Source organism: Netta rufina (genome assembly GCF_964035555.1).
Source record: "Netta rufina genome assembly, chromosome: 2".
Taxonomy (NCBI): Eukaryota; Metazoa; Chordata; class Aves; order Anseriformes; family Anatidae; genus Netta; species Netta rufina.
The window spans coordinates 6,671,977-6,689,536 of record NC_140124.1 but is presented as its reverse complement, the minus strand read 5'-3'; the positions used below and the strand labels follow the sequence as shown (position 1 = coordinate 6,689,536).

At 41.5% G+C, this 17,560-nt stretch overlaps 1 protein-coding gene across 1 annotated transcript in view; it reads left to right on the top strand.

The window, feature by feature from the left end:
- The window catches only part of XYLB (xylulokinase), a gene marked incomplete at its 5' end in the record, with an annotated part of 88,823 nt that extends 72,200 nt beyond the window's left edge, over positions 1 to 16,623 (top strand). Inside the window, 4 exons of the mRNA XM_084306956.1 lie at positions 2,130 to 2,188; positions 6,247 to 6,334; positions 8,576 to 8,670; positions 16,423 to 16,623. Coding sequence (XP_084163082.1) covers positions 2,130 to 2,188; positions 6,247 to 6,334; positions 8,576 to 8,670; positions 16,423 to 16,503 — 323 coding nt within the window. The 3' untranslated portion in view covers positions 16,504 to 16,623. The remainder of the gene's footprint in view (positions 1 to 2,129; positions 2,189 to 6,246; positions 6,335 to 8,575; positions 8,671 to 16,422) is intronic.
- Positions 16,624 to 17,560: the final 937 nt, after the last annotated feature.

Here is a 17,560-nt window from a genome sequence, read left to right as displayed (position 1 = left end):
TGATTTCTATAGGATAACTTGTGCAGTGTAATTTTACCCCTATTTTTCTTAGGGAAATGTATTTATATAGAAATATCCTGAGATAGTTATGGCATAAAATGCTAATGGATGCAAAACCTGAATCTTCTGATCTAGCAAGGAGTAGAAGTCTTTTGTCCAGTCCTCACTTCCTAATGCAGATACGTTATCTGTTACAGGAACACTGAAGTCAGCTTGAAGGCACAAGGCAGCCCTTCCTGGCCTATCAGTTACTATGCCAGTGAAAGAAGATGCAGTATCTACTGACAGAACCCCAAAACTTTTGGAAAGTCGTGTAGCGGCAGCCCTAAGGCAGAGAGCTGGCATGCAGGTGGAAGTACCAGAAGCAGCTGAGCTAAGATTTGTTTGCAAAAAAACCAAAGCCAGGCAGAGGTGGTCACTGCCTGGCTTTACCACCAGTGTCTTGTGCACCATCCTTTCCCAATGGGGATACCCCAGAAGTTCACAAAGCCCCTTTCCAGAGGCAGGGGGCAGTAAGCACGCCTCATTCATTGGGTTTGTTTAGTCACTGTGAAGTGTAGCAAACATTTATTTCTAATTCTGTCTTGCTGGCTGTCTTTGAAATGTGGTTTCGTGCTGGATACGGTACTTTGGCAAGAATTTATATTCACAATAAGGTTTTAGCAAGACAGAATTGCAACTACTAGGCAAATCATTCAGAGTTCAGCTTGGTCTCTAGGAACAGAGGCTTACCAGTTATTTTTCACTGGTTTCTGTGCTATTATGTTGTTGTGATAATCTTGGCAGGGATCTGTCACTATGTGTTGGTATAATTGAAACTTGTTTTCCCTGAGGAATCGCTCTGCTGTTTGTTTTATTTGTTTACTGACATTGACAGAGATCCTAATGGCTTTTAAAACCCAATTTGTGCATCTCTGAATATCCTCCAAAGAGGAAAATAAAATTAAATTTATCAGCAAAATAGGGTCCTCCATGCTTTAGCTGGGTCTTAGACTCCACCTGAGAATCTAGTAGTGGGTCGAGAAATGGCATGAGGAACCTTTGTGAGCTCCATCTTCTTTGTTGCTGGTTCTGTCTTCAGAGACCTTGTCATTAAGGTACTTGAAAAGATAAAATGACAAGAAGCCATTTTGAGCCTCAGTAAAAGTTGACCAAGTTTGCTTTCTATGAAATAAATTATCTCTAGCTTTTATTAAAAATGAGGTTAAAATAACATAATAATATCACACTAAAATTTCCCTTTCAGGAGGATGGTGTTATTATTGTCATAGATTAGGATAATTAAATATGTCTTTTTTAAAATATAAAATATTGAAGTATTTATGCATTTATTTAGTGTTAAGCCTTTAAAGAATTTTAGTGAGATATTTGGACTACAGATGCTTATAACACCTTGCTGAATTGTGATTGTGGATAGACGTATGGCTTGTTGCATGTTGTGCCCCAGAGGAGCATGCACACAAATAAATAATGAGGCATTGGACAGAAATTCGAGAACGTGATGAGGAAGGGTGGGTTTCCTTAAAGACTGAAGAATGCAGGGTAATTTTTTTTTTCTCAGTACCTCCAAATCTGTGGGTTTGAATTGGATGAAGATTCAGATCATTTTTTATTTTTGTGGAATTGACTTAGACTATCTCTAATTGCCTTTTGACACACTTCCTTGTCAGTCAAGCACATAGAGATTGCTCAGGTTTCAGTGAATTCTGATTGTGAACGTCACGAGGAGACAAGTTTGGAAAATACTGCTGATTTTAAAGGTTATCTGTCAGCTTGTATATATACAGCTATGAGCCAAACCAATCTGACCTCAAACCAGAGCTGTAGTGTAATAACACTCAGCCTTTCGTATTGGCTATCTCTTTTGCAAATCTCCCAGACTTTGATAGCGCTATAATAATAATAGATCAACAAAATTTATATTGCCTTGTCCAAAGAAGTGTTCTAATGTGGCTTGGAAAGGTGGGTAATTAGTCTTATCTCCTTTTTTACAGAAGGTAGATTAGAGGTACAGAGAGAGAGCCCAGACCGTTTGACTCCCACCACCTCGTTCTCATTGCTTGGTTCAGTAGTGCAAATCTTGACAATATGCAATTTCAGTCTGATCTATGTGTTGTATTGCGTTGCAGTGCCCAGAACAAGGATTTTGGCTACTGGTGGTGCATCCCACAATAAGAAGATATTACAGGTAAGTAGGAAATGAAATCCATTGAACTCAGTGCACAGTTTTATCTGCATTTTTATTTTGGTGTACAGAATTCGAACCACTGCAGCTGCACAGGAAGGTGTGGGTATGAGATTATGAATCTGCTTCAGATCTTTGGGATTTTTCCTCATGTTTAATGCGGAGAGACCATTAGCCCAGTGCTAATTTTGTATTGAAGTTTAATTTTTTTTTATATACTTGACTAGTTTCATGAACGTGTATCTGAAACACTGGTGATTTCCAGATCTCATCACTTAGGTCAAATCAATCAGCAAAGAAATCAAGAAGAGCCTTGCTAAAATACCTGATATTTTTGTAGTTTTTGTCATTAAAGCCAGAGTTGGACCTTAGAATTAAACTGCAGAGGGATTGTGCTGGTTCTGAACACTTAAAAAAACAACCAAACAGAAAAAAACTACCACCACCACCAAAACACCCTGTCCCTATTGTTTTGAGCAGCTGTTACGTATTAGCAGTGTGTCACATATTGTGGGGGAGGCTGTGCTTCTGTATAGTCTCTCTTCCATCTTCCCACCTTCCTCATCTCCTGCTGTTGCTGCACATCCAGCCCTGGTTAAGATCCTCTGTCTCAAGAAGATGTCTTGGGAGCAGAGTATGGTGTGCTCTCTGCTTCTGCACTTTGGCTCTGTCCTGTAGGGACCCTCCTAAGTGATGGAAAGCTTGTTTAATCTCTACAGCTTCTTTAACTGTTGGCCTCCCTTGTGAAATCAGCATTAGAGGAGTGGCGTTGCGTTTAGGGTGGGGGCACTTAGCCACTAACAACAGATCTGGGGAGTTTTTTACTTAGCAGAAGCGAGCACTGAGATTTAGCAAAGCCTCTTGCTGATGGTGAGAGGCCTCTCAGCTAGATTTTGCTGTCGCAGAATTAGACCTCTGGGTTAGGATTCACGTTGTCTGAATCCAGTCATCTGTGATGCGATGTCTGTATGCGGTCTGTCACTGAAAATCCTGTAATAGTCAGGGGAGAGCCAGGCAGTTACAGTGCAAAGAAAACGGTGTTTTAACTTATCAGACGTAGGTGTCTCCCTCCGGGTGAGCCAAAGAGCTTTCTGTACTCCACTGACTGCACTGACAAGCTTCCTTTTGACTAAAGCCTCACACGCTGAGGCTGGAGGTAGGCATCTGCACCACAAAGCACCTGTCTTAGTCTTGGGCTGAGTCCTGGCCCTGAAGTTAGTCAAACACAGGGCGTTTGCTTTCTGTGGATGCTGATCCCTTTCCATCAGCTACAGCAAGTCAGCTGTGCACCACGCTCTTTGCCAATTGCAGTTGTACAAAGTGACTGCCTCCATTCTCCGAAACCCAAGTTGGAATAAATGGAGGTTGAAGAGCGAAGAGCTTGCTTTCTCCTCAGTCATCTAAAATGCATGTTTGTATAACCATGGGGTGTAGAGCTGATTGGGACACAACAGATTTGGCATGTTTTGCCTGTAGATGTCACTTCTCTTCATCTGCTTTGGTTATTTTGCTCAGGAACTTGACATTGGGAAATTAGCTGATGGCTTAATTGCTTAAAACATTGGTCCTTGCTGAAGTAGTTCCACTAAGAGTATGTCAAGGAAGAGATCGAATTAGTAGGGTTTGTTTTGAATTTAGTTTAGTTTGAGTTTGTTTTTAAAGCAGTATTTAGGTGCAAGGGGTTCTCCTTGCTGTGGAATGAAGGCAGAGAGCAGGATGTTTTTATAACATGGGATTTTGAAACAGAGCTGAAAATTGTGGGGGTGAGAGAGTGACTGCTGTGGTGCTTGCTCTTCAAGTGCAACAATGGAGCTGCTTTTAAAACTCATTAGAGGTGTCTTAAAATAATATGATCAATACAGTGTCATCCACTTAATCCAATCACTGGTTAATTGGGTCTTCCTTTTTAATTTAATCAAAACCTCAGAAACCATATCAGTTGCATGAAGAATAACAGCTTTCCCCCTTATCGTGTTCAATTTTGGATAATTTGTTCCAGGGCTACAAAAGAGTATCATTTAATTAATCAACATTCAGTAACTCCTATATTTTACGTAGTAAAGGAGGCAACTTAGGAAAATGTGCTTAAAAAATATAGCCATAGTAGGGCAGCTTTTTTCCACTGTTCTGGGAAGCTTTTTATAACATACCTGGTGCTTGATTAATGACCACATGAAACACAATGAAATATTTTTAACAGTAAAACCTCTAACAGTTTCTTTTAAACCTATTCATGAGAGAGATCGTGGTTTCAAATGACATACTAAATATATGAACTTTGAATCATTTTAATTTGATAATCATGTGGCACAAGATAGTTATTATTTGTAGTATTACAGTACTCGTTAGCATTCAGGATGGAGTAGAGCTGCATTGTGTAAGGCTCTGCAGTTATGCAAAACAAAAGACCTCTGTTGTCCACAGGAATTTACAATTCAAGCATAAGACAAGGAACACCTGTTTGGGATGGAGAGATGAAGCAGCAGATGGGGGATGTGTTGAAACCACGCAGTATTACTGGCCAGCAGGATGGGCAGTGGAAGCAGCACTCTGTGGCCTTTATCAGAGGACTTTTTGATGGATACTGTGATTAATTTTCTACTTGTCCTCTAGCACTGAAGCTCACGTACTGCTCAATGATTGTTTACAACTGAAGTTAGATATATATGAGTGTTAAGTGTATAAGCTCAGGCTCTCAATGAATCCTATTAGCAACAAGTCACTTTTGTTTAAAAGTCCCCAAATAGATGATTTTCTAAGGTTTTGATTTGCAGATTTGACCTAACCTTTCAGAGAAAGAGGCAAAATCCTTTAGAAATGTAATATTCTATTTCTTGTACAGCATATATGAATTGAATTCCTTCCTCACCTTTTATGAAGCCCTGGAGCCCATGGTTGGTGGGGCTGTTAATTCCTGGATTGGGGTTTGCAGATGATGAAACTGAATGGTTTGGATTCTTGGATGCTGGTCTCGTTTCAGACTCTTACATACTGATGTAAATTGGGTGATACACTGTAGCCTTTGGTAAAAGTAATAACCATCACAAGTTAAATCTCAATTCCTACCTGCTTCTTGCGTTGCCTAGCCCGAGGGACACCTGCAGACCTCAGGGTGATGAAACCAGAATGTCTGTTTAATTTGGAATGAATTTATTGGCGGTGTTTTCAGAAAAAAAGTTCTTGAACCTCTTTTGTCCTTACTCAAATTTGTCTTCATTTTTCCTCTTCTGTATCTCTTTTCCTTATATCTACACTGTGGGGGATAGAGCATATATTCATTAAATATGAGATGCCTGGTGTAGATTTCAGCGCAGTGGGTGGAACGGTGCGTGGTGGAGTAACTGTAGTGTCTGTCGGATATCATAGCCAATTCTTTGTCTGTACAATTATCTTTGTATTGCAAAGCAAAGTTGAGAACATGCAGTCTTGCTTTGTCTTCGTAGCTAAGGATCCCACAAGTACAGGAGGATTCCTAGTGCGTGTAAAGCCTGTGTAACCAGCTCCTGTGTCATTTTTCCTGCTAACCGTAATGTGGTGGGAGTGCTGGAGGCAAAGGCGACAAATGTAGACCTTCATATTGCTGTAGCTTTTGTTGTTTCAAAGCTGAGAACTGGGGAGACACAACTGGCTCCTCTTTCCTTCCTTTCCTCTTGGCTCAGTCGTAAACTTGATGGAGGGAAAGAGGAACCAGTTGTGGGTTCCTCAGTGGATGTCTTTGCCCTCATGTAAGCCTTTTGCACAGGTAGATTGTGCAAAATCTATCTAGATAGGTACCAAGGTAGATTGTGGGCTTATGATGGAGGTGATGCTCAAATTTAGAGTCCTCTGAACTTGTAGTAATGAGATTTGGAGAGAAATGGGGCTTCATTTCCTGGCTGCAGTTACATCTCTAGGTCAGATTTACCAATACCCCATTGTGTGACAAGTTCAGTGCCTCTTTCCATGGGTACCCAAATGCTTGGTTGGAGTGTACAGTAGTCATTTGTTTTTCTGTGCAGTGTTAGGGGATTACCTATTGTCTTTCACGGGCATGCTATAACTGAAGCTTTGATACTCCTCAGGTCCTGTCTGATGTGTTCAACGCACCGGTGTACACTATTGATACCGCCAACTCTGCTTGTTTGGGAAGTGCTTACAGAGCAATTCACGGTAAGACTGTAAGGAGATACTTCTGAGCAGCCTGGGCGTTTAATTTCAGCTGGTTAATACTTGGGATTAACATTACTGAAAATAAGGAGAGAATAAAGCTGTGTGGATCTGACTGGAAGGTCACTGAGGTCGAAGGGTATTTCTTTTTTGGTTTAATACACTTGGATCAGGCCCAAGAATAGCATTTGCATTATAATTCAAGTCTGATTCAAGGCTGCTCCTCAACCAGGGAAATAGGGCCTGGAAACTGCTGAGATCGGCAGGGTAGGGTCTAGGAGCTTAATGATTTAAGTTACGATCTCTGTGCCTCTTTTCTGAGGAAGAATACAGCCATCTGAAGATGTCAGCGTACCCTGCTGCCATGGATTGTGGACCAGGCTGTAAACTGGGCTGCTGAAATGGTCAAAACAAAGGATCAATCCAAGCAAATAGGATCCAAGAGGGCAGGGACGACAGGACTAGTAATACTGCGAGCTGAGTAAATGTTATTAAACCTATATATATCTTCCAGCTTTTAAACGTCAAGACATAGGATATACAAGGCATACTGGGCTTCACACTCAAGCTGTGTGCACTTTGTCTTGTAAAAGCGTAAATTGTGGGATATTCTTAGGTTATGCAGTCATTTTGTTCGTTGTACTACATCACTCACTGTAGCACAGCGGTCCAAGTCCCATATTTAAAGGGTTAATGAACTTGTATTTATTAATGCATGGGGTTGTATGTTCAGGGTAGGCCCTCAGCCATTTAAGAGCTCAGTCCCAGACGGGACATTTCATTAAAGTAGTTTTAAAAGTTTCTAATACCTTACTGCTAAATAAGTTGGGGAATGCGGATAAAATTGTAAAGTCCTTGCTTCGACCAACTCAGTTTAGCCTCAGTTTTTCTAATAAGAGGCTTTAGGATTTGGCCCTTAAGAAATGGATAGATTCTGTACAGGTTCATACAAAATCCATGGCATTGCAGCAAGCATGGAGAAGATAACATCAGCCATCAAGAAAAATCAGCCATGTTTTAATTTTAGAAGCCAATTCTGCTGTCACATTAGAGCATCTGAAGACGACATGCTCTCGTGCATCTGAAAGCAGTGCAGCCAAAAGCTTGAGTCAACGTGTTTAACACAAACAGCATGCTCTCCGCTTGATTTCCAGAAAAGACACAAGGGTTCTGTCAGGCAAAGTATGGCAGGACAGTGGAAACACTACTGTTAGGTTATCGGTATGTTTGAGGCCGTAATGGGTACCTTTTTGCACTTTGGGGGCCAAATCTCCAAACTCTTTACTAAAAAATTTGCCTACTGCTTCAGAAGCCACCAGGACCTTCCCTGTTCGTGATGCCACAGGCAAACTCCTTGCCCATGAATACAAGTGAGCTGCAGAGCCGAGCTGTCGTTAAGGTTTTTGCAGTTATTTCATATGTATGGAAGATGTAAATTCCCTCTGCCAGTTGGCATGTGAAATCTTGGGGCTTGCTTGACAGAGCGGTTGAGGGAAGATTTTGGATGCCATGCTGACAGAGGGGCTCCTTCGCTCAGGTACTCTGCCAGCCAAGCCCCCGGGGCATGCTGTGTGTGCTTCTAAATGCCATTTTTGATTGATGCCTTCAGCTGACTCACTGTTGGCCAGGCAAAGGAATTGGGTAAAAGCAAAGACTAGTTAATATAAACGAAATATTGATGACAGGGGCTCCTTAATAACATTACCGTGTACATCTGCAAGCAGGGTTTTCCACAGTTAGCCTGGGGTTCTTAGCAGGTGCAACAAGGAACTCCTGAAATGCTGTGATTCACTTGCAAAGCAAAACTCTATGGTAGAGGGACCCCGCTATTATTCTGCTTTGTTATATATCAATATATTTAATGACTTGTAGCAGGTTTTCTTGACACTGTTTTCACTTCCTTTTTTTTGGGGTCACATTTTGTCCTTGAATCCTTTGCTTCCACGTATTTCCACTGCTGCTTACTGTATTGTTGTAACCATAAATAATTACTGATATTGTTGAGTAGCGTTTCTGCTGCCTGCCTATTCTCCAGGGTACGAATTGAGTGATTGGCAAAAACCTCAATCACAGAGTCCCTACTTCCCACTGCATTGGAATGTAAGATCTTTCGCCATTTATCCTTCAATCCCGAATGCTGACCTGAACAGGGAAGATCAATATAAAGTATTAATTTGCCAGGGAGTCGAGGCACATCCCTCATCTTGCTTTTTGCATTGATCAGGATTGTGATTCTCATTGCAGGACTTGTAGCTGAGACAAATGTGTCCTTGGCTGATGTTGTGAAATTAGCACCGGAGCCTAGATTGGCTGTTACACCAACCACCGGGGCTGAGGAGGTGAGCAAGCCTGGAAATGTCATTTTCCTTTTCATTTCCTGTCTGCTTCAAAATGCAGTCATTAACTAATTTTTTTCTAATACAATAGATTAATTCAAGAATTATTTTGTTGCACAGTTCTTATTGTAAAGATTGATTTTGTCTGGGGAGATGCCTAGTGTTGTAACGATGTAGTAATCTGTGTGATCACTCCATCCAGGTCTGAGATGTGTTTTCCTAACTGGGTGTGATCAGAGAGCAGAATCTGCTTCTTAAAGGACAGAAAAAGTTATAAAATAGGTAGACTTTGGATACAGGTCAGGTTGTAACTGATAATAATTGACAAAACAGTCTTTACTTGCTTGCAGCAAGCAGCATTGAAAAAAAGCACGGTGGGGGTGCTTACTGGAAAACATCAGCAAAATCCTTCCAGTCTGAAAGAGAGGACAGCAATTCTTGTTGCTCCAAGTTGGAACAGCTAATAGCGTGCTAGCCGGGAGGATTTAGTAGTCACAGGTCTTCTTGGGACCTTGCCCACCCTGGGAATTTCAGCGTATCTGAAGGTGAAGCTTGTGCTTCAGAGATAAAGCAAAGCAGTCACTGTTGCTAGCAGCACAGTTCTTGCCCGTATCCCTGCCAAGGAAGGAATTGCAGTCTCAGGCCCTCCAGTACAACCCCGTACCTCTCACTACTGAGTGCCAAAGGCCTTAGTTTACAACAGCTTCTGAAATATAAAGCCAGATAATAAATTAGCAGTAAGATATAGCAAGATTCCTAGAAAATAGGGGTTTAAATTAGAAAGGGTAAGTCTACCTCCGTCTTCAGCTGTGTAGAAACTTTTTAAATCAAGACAGCCTTACGCTCTTCATTTATGAGATTTGGCTGTGCCCTAACTACAGGCAACAAGGTTTTAAAGCTTTTATTTAAACTGGGAAATTAATGATCTGCCAAAAGTACTAACTCCCAGCTACATGTGTAGTGGAGCACCAGATATCATCATGAGTAATAATAGAAATGATCATGCTGCATTGTGCCTGCCAGCATATTATTTAATTATTAACTGAGATGAAGGAGCTCAGTAATCGAATAGAAGTCCCCTTCAGAAATATTAAGACATTGAATAATTTAAACTTGATTGATCTGATCTCATTTACTCAACCTTCCCCCCTCATTTTGAAAGATAAAATAATTAACAGCAGTGGCCTGTGCCGCATGTGTTGCAGCTGAAGGCTCCTGCAGGGGCTTCGGGAGCAGCTCCCTGGTGCCTGGTTCAGCCTCCCGTCGCTGCCTTGTTTCCCCCCAAAACGCTCTCTGCTGAAAAGCTGACAGGCTGCCTCTGGTGGAGGTGGAGAGTGCTCAGAGACCTGCTTTTGACCCCCCAGTGCTGCTTCAGCTAGAAAGCTCAAGGGCAGGGGATACAGCTGTCACTCACAGAGGCCTTGCAAGAGCAGCAAGCACCTTGTGCCCCTGCAGGGGCCAGGCTAACCTAGCTGGAAGGATCAGTGGGGAATTCATTTACCTCTTTCCATTTTACTGTCTGCATAAAATGGCCTGGAAGCTAAAAGAGTTAATTATCTCCCTCTCGATACTTTTCTTCTCCTTTTCCACTTGGTTAAACCTGGCTCTCATAGCACATCTTTTTATTGGTTTTAAATGATGTACAGCAGTGAATTATTGCCCCAATGGATGGGAGTGAATGATAGAGAAGGTAGTGGCCAAACAGCATGCAAAGGAATAACCGCTCCTCTGCTTTAGCTTTGCTTGCCAGCTTCATTCCATTAAAAGCAGCTTCTTGCAATTACGTATTCCACACCATTTTTTTCCTTCCTGTCTTACAATTTTACAGTTGATGGTGGATTCCCTGGCTAGTTTCATGGCTGTGAAACTGCAGAAAGCCAGAGGGCCTGTCAGTAATAGTGTGTTAGCATGAACAGTGCAGTAAAAATTCATAATGTGATGAGTCAGTTTGATTCTGTTTCTTACAGAGCTGCATCTCCCTGTCCCTCCGATTTAATTCTGTTGAGTTTAGAGGCTTTCACTTAAATGACGGTTCTTTTTATAAACTTCAAAGTCATCCCGAGGTTAGGTTCTGTCTCACTGAGGAGCTCTTCTGAAAGAGTCTGGCTAACCAATGTGAAATTGCCTGGACCACTTCCCTACATTTTCTGGACAGCTACAGCTAAATCTTGGCAGTGTGGAGAAAAAACAGTCGTAACACAGCAATCTGGTCTGGTTTTGTCCTTTCTTCCTGGTGGAGGTTGGAGGCAACATGTGCTACATCCTTGGAAGGAGGAAAACCTCCTACAGACAAGAGGTCAAATGCGACAGATTGATGTGGCTTCTTCTTCAGTGCCAAGGCTTATCCGTGCAGTAGGACTTTCCAAGAACCAAAAACGCAAAAAGTGTTTCTTTGATTGCCAAAGGATCCTTTGTAATAATGAGTATGATTTCTTTTGAAAGGAAGAGCAGGACACACAAAACAATTCTTCCAGTTCAGTTAAGCTGATGAACAGAGTCACGAGATGAGAAGTAGAGAGCTTGTGATGTGTGGTGAGATAGTAGTGGAAACCGAGGTCCCAGAAGTTGCAACTTGTCTGGTAAAAATGTCAATTTTTCCTGTGGAAGAGACTATTCCAAAGAGGATAAGTTCCTTTCTGTGGCTGACCCTAAGCCTCTTAGCTGAACACAATTTCACAGAATATTTGTAGAGCGTGGGGGCCCATCACTACCTTGAGCTTATTTATAATTCTGTAGATACCCAAACAGGTCATAAAGAATTCTGGTGGTAAGCACTGTGCCAAAAATCTTTGATCATGACTCAACCAGGCTAGCTGAAGTCAGCTATCTGTAGGTTAACCTGATGAATTCCTTTCCCTATTTTCAGAACAACAAAAATAAGTCATCTCACCTCTTTGGAGCCGTCTCATCCCCCAAGGAAAAAAATTAATCAGAACCCACGAAGCATGACAGAAATAACCAGGAGATTCTAGAGCAATAAATATATATTAAAGGACAAAAAGAATCTATTATTATGGCATCAGAATTCAGCTCTGTTTCAGTAATCTATTAAAACAGAGGTGTTTAACTTGTTGCTTAATTAACAGAAAAGCTTGAGAAGGAACATGGTTATCTGGAGTTGATTGCTTGTGTTGATACAAACCATGTCCCTGTGACATAGCACCAGATTTATTGTAATACTGTGTAGGGTTTTGCAGGGGGAAGGCATGGTGCAGTTCACTACCTCTGGATATGTATTTTGATTGCATTATTGACTGTACTGAGATGTATTAATTCTGCAAAAATTCAAGGAGGAAAAACGTGGGAAAACATGGTTTTCTTGACTTTGGTGAACTGCCTTGTAAGCATGTGTATTTATGGAAGTGACCCTGTTACCCAGGAAAGTTATAACGACCTATTTATTGATTTGAAGTAACGATATTTTTTGTTGAGTTAGATTTTGGAGGGGGATGGTTATTTTCTAGGATTGGTGTCGGTTGGTAATTTAGTGCAAAGTAGGTAATAATAATACAGCTATGGAAATATGATAATAGGCATCGATGGAAGTTTGATTAAAGTGATTTGTGAAGCCAATAAATTTTGTAACCTGTTAAACTGATTCAGATATGCTTATGGAATGAATACATGGAGTAGATAAAGAGACTGGGGTGTGGTTCCTTGGAGTTGTCTTCGGGGTATTTCTAGACACTGTCATATCCATTCTGCTTTAAGCATATTCATTCTGTGTTAAAAAAGGTGAACAACTGCCATGATTTTAAAAATAAAATATCTGTCTCTCTTGATTTTTTTAAGCAAATCTCTGATGCTGAAGTAATTTGAATGTGGTTGAAATAAAAAAAAAAAAAAAAAAAAAGAACCTATCAAAAGTAGCAAGTGTTTGCAAGGGACTGATTGATTTTAATCTATTCAGGGTAGATTAAATGTACTTGGGTAGATTAAAATTAGATAATCATCAGCATCATCTTTGTAATTTGTAAATTTTGAATTGCTCCAATCATTGGCTAACACAGCATTGCAGGAGACAGAAGGATCCGTGAGGATTGTCACTTGTAATAATTTGTAGCTGGTTTTGCTTGTAGAGGGACAAAGTCCCATTTTCCTCGGCGTTGCATGAGGAAATAGTAACAGCTGTGTTAAGTTTATAGGCTAGTACTATGGTGAGATAAAATACGAGGATGACATACTTGATTTGGACTAGAGAGCAAGATACATTTATTTGAACGTATTTCCCAGGAAAGACAGGTCAAGTTTTTCCTCTGTTATAAGGTAATACGTGTCATTACCATTTTCTTATTTATTTGTGGGATTGTCGGAGTGTGGCCAAGTTGTCCCAGGAGTGAAGTTTAGGGTTTGTAAATGAAGCCATCGGAGTATTGCTAATGTTGCAGAGTAGGCTATAGAGATAAGCAGGAGAAAAGGCCATAATATAGCAAGGACAATTAAATTATGGACAATAATAAGGTTCATGTTGTGATACATGTAATTACTTTCGTTAAATATCATGCTCTGATATATTAGGTTTGAAGCTATGACAGAGAGGGAATTTATGTACTTGAGTTTTTATGCATCATTGAGAGTTCTTTATTCCCTTTGGACCTCAATTAGAAAAATAAATCTATATAATTGCCTCAGGAAAAAGGGTCCTGGAATCGCTTAGGAGGAGTTGCCTGAGGTTCTGCAGAGGCAGTTCAGTCGTGGCAGATGTGGAGACGCATCTTTCACAAGCGTAGCTGGCTGCATGCTCAGGCCAGGTTCTCAGCTGATGCTTTGGCATTTCTTGTGTGTACTTCATGGGAGCAGTGCTGCTTCGGCCCCAAACGTCATCTGCTGTAAGGTTGGCATGAAAAGCACAGCTTATGAAAAGCTTGAAGCACTGCTGCCCTTACCAGCCATGAGGTATTGCAGCCAAATTCCCTAATGAAGAGGAATTTAAAACTTTGTGTTAGCCCTTTGAACTGTGCTGCTGTTATTTTTCTCCTTTTTTTCCCTCTAACCCCAATTGAAAATAAATAGAGTACAAGAAATCGTCTTGAATTTAGTTGTTGTTTGCATTTTTTCAGAGGGTACACAATGCAACGTTCATTTACACTAACGGCTGGGAAGGTTATTGCAAATGCCTGAATTTTGTCAATTAGCAGGCTAAGTGCTTAAGTCCAATAAACAGGAAAAGGAACTGTTATCAGTAAACATGGTTGTTCCTTTATTTTGACACATTTTAATTTAGAGTGATGTATTAACAATAATACTTCCCAGCCTTCCAGTGAATGTGCTGTTGTATATTTTGTAAAAACACTGCTGGGTAAGTAATAAGGAGCCTCCTTTCTTAGCAGCTGAGCACACTTGCCAATGCAGCTCTGTGGTGCTGAATCCTTGTTGAGAAACACTGAGGGCTTTCCAAATTTACAGAACAGCAAAGTAAGAAATAGCGAAGCTTGATTATAAACGCTTCAGTGGTTAAAAGAGCTGGTTTTGTCTGATATGCTGTTATTCCTGGTATAGCTGTGGTTGCCTGCTCAGTATTTTGTTTACTGTGATGTGTGCGTTCAGCAGAAATGGGAGCAATAACATTCTTCAGACACATGAAAATAATATGTGTATGGACTTCACTGAACACCCAAGGTCCCCGTGTAGTCAGTTAAAAATGTCATGCTGAGTCATGTGGCATTTAACAATAGCATTGTTTTCATTTGCTAGCTCCTTAGTCTGCATAAACCTCTACAGGCCTCAACATCACTGTCCTGTAGAGAAGAGGAGCTGGGGCACGTGCATGTTAAATGACTTGCCCAAGGCCACTGAGTTAGCCTGTTGCCGAGGAAGGAGGGAGTAGATTTCTCTATTTTAATCTCATTTTAATCTATTTTAATTGTAAGTTTAAGGCATTGTAAGACTATTAATTACTGTGAGATGGATTGAAAAAACTGTCCTGAAGAGGTCACGGCTAAACAACAGTGCTTGCTTGCTGTAGGTGCTTCTTCTCTTCTTCCCCTTGATATATTTAATCTGTTGAAGAAATGTACTTCACCTGCTGCACCATGGTGTTGGTGAAAGGGAGGAGTTGTTCAAACAGGCTCCTGCTGCAGAATGTGTCCATTAGGTCGCTCTCACCTGCCCTAGAGGAAGGTGGAAGTGGGACTGAAGCAGTGCCTCCAGGTTTCACCCAGCAGACTGACACTACCCTTTGGGAAGAGGAAAGCGAGCACTGCATATTTTGCCATCAACCGAACCACAAGAATAAAACACTCCGCTTCTTTATTTCTTAGATGAGAAAAATCTGCCAACGCTTCATTTTTTTTTCTTTCATCTGAGAAAGTGACTGGTGCAAATATGAGGCCAGTGCAGGACTGTGCATAAAACTCCGCAAGAACAGCGCTCTCTTTTCCTGCAGCCTCACAGTTTGCACTCAGAACGTCTCCCTCCTGAATTTTTCATGCAGCTACAGTTGTTGGTTGTGGCTCTTATGTGGAAGAGGATAACATGCCTTTAAATGCTGGATCTCACTTATTGATGAGAGCAGTAATTCAGTTTACTGGGTATGATTCATTGTGGCTCTGTAACCTCTCTGATCCCGGAGCCAGGAGCGAGACTGCCCTGATTATGTATAGCATCAGTGCAGAGGGCTTGTAGACCAGACTGGCGGCCCATAGGATTCAGTGCAGCAGGGATCTGACCTTATGGCATCCTCCTAAGGACTGTTCGAGCCTGTACCAGAGCCTACACCGGCTCCTGGCTGTCCCTTCTTTGCGCTAAGGCCAGCGAATAAGGGATGCTGTCCTGGTGTGGCATGTCAAATTACTTTTTTTATTAGACAGACAGTTAAAAGTGGGTACAGGAGCTAACGAAGCGGTTTATTTCTCAGATCTGGAGGTATAATGTAAGGTTGGAGCAGTAGGGCTACAGTAGGGCTAGGATCTTGGCCATATCCAAAAGCCTGAGACATTCAGTCTGGGTTTTTGAGTACATTGATTCTTGCTTGTACTTTTCATAGCTGGAACAATTCTGGATCTAAAAATTCCTGGTGGATTGCAGCTAAGGAAATAGGGGAAAGCTACTGGTATGCTCGGTGTGGTTGTGGAAAGGAGCTGGGTCTTCGTTTGTGCCCTGGGATTGCATGGCAAGGAGCCAGGCCGTGAGCACATCGTAGATGGGAAGGGCTGTGGGTGTTGGAAGGCGTGAGGGAGAGGAAAAGCTAAAGGAGGTAAGGAAGTACAAGAGGGGTGGGAGAGGGAGTGGGAAATGTACTTTAGAAAGCCCCAGTCAGCACATTGGCCAAGGAGGACCTTTTTGCAGTGGTATTTCAGTGTGCTGGGGGTGGCGGCGTGCCTATTAGCAAGGCAGAGGAGGAGGGGACAGAGGCAGCGATCCGTCCCGAGGGAGGGAGGCAAGGACGGAGTTCTGCTTGGGTGGTCAGGACAGCTATAACTGGGGGGGCACGCCAGGCTCGGAGAGGTGACTTTATCAGAGCTGCTTCCTCTGGAAGCAATGACTTCTGCTTATAGCAAGAACGCAATCACAATAAGAACAACCTGCACGTGTCATAAAATTAAGCTATAAAGGAGATGGTAAAAAGGACAGTGACATTTGAAGACGGAAGACGCTGCAGTGTTTTCTTCAGTAAATTGGGGGAAAAAAAACTTGAAACCTCCAGGTGCCTATGAAGATGCTACATTTCTCAGGTCCGAAGGTATTTTTAACTGCCGTGTGATTTAAACATCTGATTTTTCAAATTAGACGTATTTGTTTCTTTTTCCCTTTTAGCTCTATCGTCCACTTCTGAAAAGATATGCGGAGCTTGAACAGAAGGTGATCTACAACCCAACCTCTTGTCCTGTGAAATAATAAGCAAACAAAATATACACATTGGCTGTGGTGGACTCCCAAGGAGATCAAAAGAGATTTGCTCAGAATTTACTGGAGTTGTTTAAATCATTTTTTCCTCATTGTAGATGAATAATTTGTAAATGGCCGAGTTGGAATGTGTTGATGGAAAAAGTTACATTGTGATCGAAACCCTAATTAAAAAAATATCTTATTGTTCTCTGTGTGTGACTCCCAATTTTTCCTGAGTGCTTTTCAGAGGGTGCTTGCTGTTTTGGAATAGCTGGCTGACCAAGTCACGTCCATTGTGTATACGAATCACTCCACCCATCTCCATCAGCTTTGATTCCATGTGTTCAGTGTGCTGGACTCTCTCTGTACCCATCTAGTGCAGTATCTTAATTCCACAACCTCTTCCACCTACATAACTTATCTATATTTATGTCTATGCCCACATAACACCAACAGAAAGCTGAAGCATACTCCATCCCATTTTCCTTCAGTACATAGGGGATGTGTTCTGTGAAGGCTGATTAAAGCTTTTGTCCACTCCCTGGGATCCTCAGAGATGGGGAATTCTTGTTACCTCATGAAAATCCACCGTGTGATGGAACATGACGTGACTGGGTTTTAGAAATCAGAAATTGCAGAGGCATCTGTAGATGCATTGTATTTACCCTGTGTGATGCCCACATAGCTGCACGAAGTTTTATCTGACAACAGCTTTGAAAAGATGAAAATAAGGGTCAGATGTGGAAAGTTTTAGATGCTTTCTCTCTGTTTCATGAAGAGTCGGTTTCATCTGCGTAATTGTTTGCTGTTTTCCTTTCCTCCTTCAGGTGTCATGGCCATGAAGTTCTTTGTTTCATGCTGAGTGTGTGTGCAGAAGAAACAGGCCAGGAAGGTCAATGTTTTGTTTGTTTTTTATACCACCAGGATGCCATTTTTCTTTCTTGGAAATGCTGAGCAGAATGCTGAGCTGTCTTGCTCTGATGCTACTCTTCCACTTCAAGTGTTCCAGTCCCGATTAAGTAGGTGCTAGTTGAGGAAAATCTCAGAGAAAATACAGATCTTTCTA